The sequence below is a fragment of the Nerophis lumbriciformis genome, linkage group LG04 (genome assembly GCF_033978685.3).
Source record: "Nerophis lumbriciformis linkage group LG04, RoL_Nlum_v2.1, whole genome shotgun sequence".
Taxonomy (NCBI): Eukaryota; Metazoa; Chordata; class Actinopteri; order Syngnathiformes; family Syngnathidae; genus Nerophis; species Nerophis lumbriciformis.
Genome location: NC_084551.2, coordinates 31,512,501 through 31,518,254, shown reverse-complemented (window position 1 = coordinate 31,518,254; position 5,754 = coordinate 31,512,501). Strand labels below are relative to the sequence as shown.

The following is a 5,754-nucleotide window of genomic DNA, read 5'->3' as shown; positions in this document are numbered from 1 at the left end:
TAAAGGCGTCTTCCTATAATACAATATGGATTTTTCTCCTCCTTTGTGAGTTTGCGCGAATAAGTATTTCATATTTTGACTACTGCAGAGCTAATTACATGCAACAAATACAGCATCTTATTCCCCAGGAATAAGGCACTGATTGAGGAGTGTTTCAATAATAGCGGGCCGGTGTATATTAAAAAGCTCTCGGAGTTGGTCAATAATCTCAAAGTCTGATTGCGCAGTCAGGATTGGTGCAGATTAGCCCTGAAAATGAGCTCTCCAAATCGTTGAAGCACGTAAAAGCAGCTCACCGCCTCTAGATATTGATGGATGAAACCACCGCCGTTCCTCTGAAGATTGCGGTCGTGTCACCTGCAGGGACAAACATGACTAAAATTACACCTGTGGTAATCATCATATCTTAGTCATAAACCGCAGTTCTGACTGTTCTTTACTTTCCTGTGTTTGGTAGTATTTCCATGAGGTGGCGACGTGTCCAGGGTGTACCCCGCCTACCGCCCGAATGCAGCTGAGATAGGCCTTAGCAACCCCGAAAGGGATAAGCGGTAGAAAATGGATGGATGGATGGTAGTATTTCCTGTTCCTCATTAATTCATTAGTTCTATTTAGTTCCACATTGTTCCCCCTTTCAGTGCCGGTTCATTATCTAGTCAGTCCCTCCAGGATTTTTCAGGATTCTTTGTAATCATTGCGGCCAAAAATGCCTGAATTTGTGGCAGCTTTTTCAGAAAGTTGCCCTGTGGCATATTTATTTTCCAATAACAGAATCAACTTGGGATTTTATTAATTTGTTATAGATTTTTACATATTCCTTGTAAACTTAACCTCAAAAAGCACATGATTTAAACTAAAATTGGGGGGAAATACTGTTGATGTTTTACTCATATTATGCCATGATCTTAAAAGTAGACACTAGATGGCAGTAAAAGCACATACTCAAAACTTATGGTCACATTATTATTTTAAATAATTATAATTACAAAAAGAAACAGGCCCTGCAATGAGGTGGCAACTTGTCCAGGGTGTAACCCGCCTTCCGCCCGATTGTAACTGAGATAGGCTCCAGCGCCCCCGCGACCCCGAAGGGAATAAGCGGTAGAAAATGGATGGATGGACAAAAAGAAACAATTGTCTTCCATTCTCTCTGTATGTTTTACATTTGAAAGTGTTTGTCCATCTTAAATATTTATTTATGTTCCAACACATACAGTACAGGCCAAAAGTTTAGACACACCTTCTCATTTTAATGCGTTTTCTTTATTTTCATGACTATTTACCGGTACATTGTAGATTGTCACTGAAGGCATCCAAACTATGACACCTGTGAAGTGAAAACCCTTTCAGATGACTCCCTTTTGAAGCTCATCAAGAGAATGCCAAGAGTGTGCAAGGCAGTAATCAGAGCAAAGGGTGGCTATTTTGAAGAAACTAGAATATAAAACATGTTTTCAGTTATTTCACCTTTTTTTGTTAAGTACATAACTCCACATGTGTTCATTCATAGTTTGTATGCCTTCAGTGACAATCTACAATGTAAATAGTCATGAAAATAAAGAAAACCTATTGAAAGAGAAGGTGTGTCCAAACTTTTGGCTATAATGTATGCACGCACATTAATCTGATAATTAATCACATTTTTGTTGGTAAATGAAAAACGATGAGAGATTATCATCACAATAACTACACCAGAGCAAGCTCGGTCACAGGCAATTACAGTGTCTGTTAGCCCGGGCAAGGAGTCAGTTAAGCAAGAACTAACCAGCGCCAGCTGCTGGAAAAGTCCTGCACACATAGCATCTCTCGTAGAATATTACAGAACTCACATAATGTTTTTTTCCTGTAGGGACTGTGGCTGAGGTGAACATGCATTCTACTGAGGTGGCAAATTATGTCATTTTAAATCTCTTGCAGCACCAAGCAAATAATCTCAAAATCCCCACCATATGAATCCATTGATGTGATCAAAATTATTTAAGGCGCACCACGCAAAATAGACGTAACGTTATTAATATCAGTACTACATATACCAAGCCTCAAAACAGCCCACTACCTATAATATGGGCTTTTTAAACACCAGATCATTGTCTCCCAAAGCCTTATTAGTTAATGAGGTCATTAGACACAACAATTTTAACGCCATTGGTCTCAGTGAGACGTGGCTAAAACCAGATACATTTTTTCCACTTAACAAGGCATCTCCTAACTATACGAGTGCACATATTGCGTTCCCCCTTAAAAAGGGGTGTAGTGGTCGCACTATTATCCAATAAAAAATGTAACCATAGCCCTAATCTAAGTAATACATCTAAATAATTGAAGGTGCTTAACATGAGGTCTGTCACTGCGCTACCTCTCCATCTGGCTGTTATTCATCGCCCTCTGGGCCCTATTCGGACTTTATCAGAGAATTTTCAGAGTTTGTCGCTGATCTAGTGACACACACAGATAATATAATTATAATGGGGGAATTTAATATCCATATGAATACCCTGTCAGATCCTTCGTGCGTGGCGCTCCAGACTATAATTGACAGCAATTATAGTCTACATACACAAATAATAAATGAACCCACACATTGAAACAGTAATATAATAGACCTAGTCTTTGTCTGGAGTGTCACCACCTCCAAAGTTATGGTACTCCCGTACACTAATGTCCAGTCACTACCTTATAAAATTTGAAGTTCTGACTCATTCTCAACAAGCTTTTAATAACCAATGCACATTAAAGCTGTCACAATTATGACTCTTGTGGCCTACTGCCCTTGGTAATAGCACCATTCCCAAATTATGTGGGCTCTATCGATAACTGTAATGATGCCTTGGCAACGCTATTGATATAATAGCACCGATAAAGCTAAAAAAAAGTCCCCTAAAAGGCGTACCTCCCTGGTTCACAAAAGAAACCAGGGGGGTTAAACTATCATGTAGAAAGCTGGAGCGCAAATGGCGTGCGACTAAACTTGAGGTTTTCCATCAAGCATGGAGTGACAGTTTAACTACTTATAAACATGCGCCTACCTTAGCTAAAACTAATTACTACTCCAATCTCATCCGCTTCAATAAAAACGATTCTAAATATTTGTTTAATACAGTAGCATCGTTAACCCAACAAGGGACTTCTCTAAGTCACCCCACTCACTTGGCTGATGACTTTATGAAATTATTTAATAAGAAAATTAACTCATTAGAAAAGAGATTAAAATAACGTGTCCCAATTGGGTTCTATTAGCGCAGATACGAATGTATATACGACGGATATTGCCCCCAAAAATAATCTCTCTCTTTTTGAAGAACTAACATTAGAGGAACTCCTGAGACTTGTAAATGGGACGTAACAAACAACATGTTTGCTTTACCCACTTCCTGGGAAACTTATCAAGGAGCTGTTGGTAATATTAGAACAATCAGTGCAAAATATTACTAACATATCACTTTTCTCTGGTACTGTTCCCCGAGCATTCAAAACAGTCGTTATTCATCCTCTTCTCAAAAGACCTAACCTCGATCCTGACCTCATGGTAAACTACTGGCCGGTGTCCCACCTTCCCTTTATCTGGAATTTTTTTTGCAGACCCGTTAAATGAACACTTAGCGTCTAACAAGCTCTGTGAACTATTTCAGTCCGGTTTCAGGGCAAATCACTCTACTAAGACAGCCTTCGCAAAAAGGACTAATGATCTATTGCTAACTGTGGATGCTGATGCGTCTTTTATGTTGCTGCAACTTGATCTTAGCGCTGCTTTCGATACCGTCGATCATAACATTCTATTAGCACGTATCAAAACACGTATTGGTATGTCAGACTTAGCCTTTTCTTGGTTTAACTCCTATCTTACTGACAGGATGCAGTGCGTTTCCCATAACAATGTGACCTCGGAGTATGTTAATGTAACGTGCGGAGTTCAACAGGGTTCGATTCTTGGCCCTGCACTCTTCAGCATCTACATGCTGCCGCTAGGTGACATCATGCGTATGTTAGCTTTCACTGTTATGCTGATGAGACCCAACTCTACATGCCCCTAAAGCTGACCAACACGCCGGATTGTAGTCAGCTGGAGGCGTGTCTAAATGAGATCAAACAATGGATGTCCACTAACTTTTTGCAACGCAACGCTAAGAAAACAGAAATGTTGTTTGTCGTCCTGCTAGACATCAGAACTTATTAAATAATACCACCTTAACATTTGACAACCAAACAATTACACAAAGCGACTCGGTAAAGAATCTTGGTATTATCTTCGACCCAACTCTCTTGTATGAGTCACACAATAAGAGTGTTACTAAAACAGCCTTCTTTCATCTCCGTAATATCGCTAAAATTCGTTCCATTTTGTCCACCACCGATGCTGAGATCATTATTCATGCGTTTGTTACGTCTCGTCTCGATCACTGTAGCGTATTATTTTCGGGTCTCCTTATGTCTAGCATTAAAAGATTACAGTTGGTACAAAATGCGGCTGCTAGACTTTTGACAAGAACAAGAAAGTTTGATAATATTACGCCTATACTGGCTCACCTGCACTGGCTTCCTGTGCACTTAAGATGCGACTTTTAGGCTTTATTACTCCCGTATACAATACTAAACGGTATGAATGTTGGCCCTGTGATGAGCTGGCGACTTGTCCAGGGTGTACCCCGCCTTACGACCGAGTGCAGCTGGGATAGGCTCCAGCACCCCCGCAACCCCGAGAGGGACAAGCGGTATAAAATGGATGGATGAGTATCGCTCCATCCTATCTGGCTGCTTGTATTGTACCATATGTGCCGCCCAGAAATCTGCCTTCCAAGAACTCAGGCTTGTTAGTAATTCCCAGAGCCCAAAAAAAGTCTGTGGGCTATAGAGCGTTTTCTATTCGGGCTCCAGTACTCTGGAATGCCCTACTGGTAACAGTTAGAGATGCTACCTCAATAGAAGCATTTAAGTCCCATCTTAAAACTCATTTGTATACTCTAGCCTTTAAATAGACCCCTTTTGCTGTCTGTCTTTTCTGATCTGCCCCCCTCTCCTGCGTAGAGTGGTTATCAGGTGACCACGGATCAGCCTCCACGGAGGATGCGCTAGCTGTTCCAAGTCAGGACCCGGAGTGGACCACTCCTCTGTGCATCAGTTGGGGACGTCTCTGCGCTGTTGACTTGTCTCCATTCAAGATGATCCCCTGCTGACCTCCCAATGGACTGGACTCTCACATTATGAAGTCGGGAACCAGGGTGGACCACTCCTTATGCATCAAGTCGGTGACGTCTCAGCGCCCCGACTTGTCTACATGCAAGAGGATCCCCTGCTGGCCCCACTATGGACTGGACTCTGATGTTATTAACCGTATCCACTCGGCATCCATGTTACCGGTCCCCTGGGGGTGGGGGGTTATCCCCACATCTGCGGTCCATTTGAGGGTTTTACATTGTTCCCATTGGGTTGAGTTGTTTCTTGCCTTGATGTGGGATCTGAGCCGAGGATGTCGTTGTGGTTTGTGCAGCCCTTTGAGACATTTGTGATTAAGGGCTGTAAAAGTAAACTTTGATTGATTGATGACACTTCAACACAATAGTTGTCCTCTTTGCGAGGTCAGCTTTGCAAATGAAAATATGTTCTTAATTGTTTTACTGGATAAATAAATTGATAAATACATGTAAACTAGAAAACGAGAATATTGATGTGTTGCAGTTTTTTTTTTATATACTGTATGGCATTACCCAGAAAGCTTTGCGCTGTAGACAGTAACTGAAAGTAGCATTAAGCTACATT

The 5,754-nt window shown here is 41.2% G+C and overlaps 1 protein-coding gene across 2 annotated transcripts in view; it reads right to left on the bottom strand.

The window, feature by feature from the left end:
- Positions 1-9: 9 nt before the first annotated feature.
- The window catches only part of kcnn4 (potassium intermediate/small conductance calcium-activated channel, subfamily N, member 4), a 69,829-nt gene continuing 64,084 nt past the window's right edge, over positions 10-5,754 (bottom strand). For both annotated transcript variants that reach the window (XM_061952383.1, XM_061952391.1), the window contains one exon: positions 10-357. In XM_061952383.1, the coding sequence (XP_061808367.1) occupies positions 354-357 (4 nt within the window). In that variant the 3' untranslated portion in view covers positions 10-353. The remainder of the gene's footprint in view (positions 358-5,754) is intronic.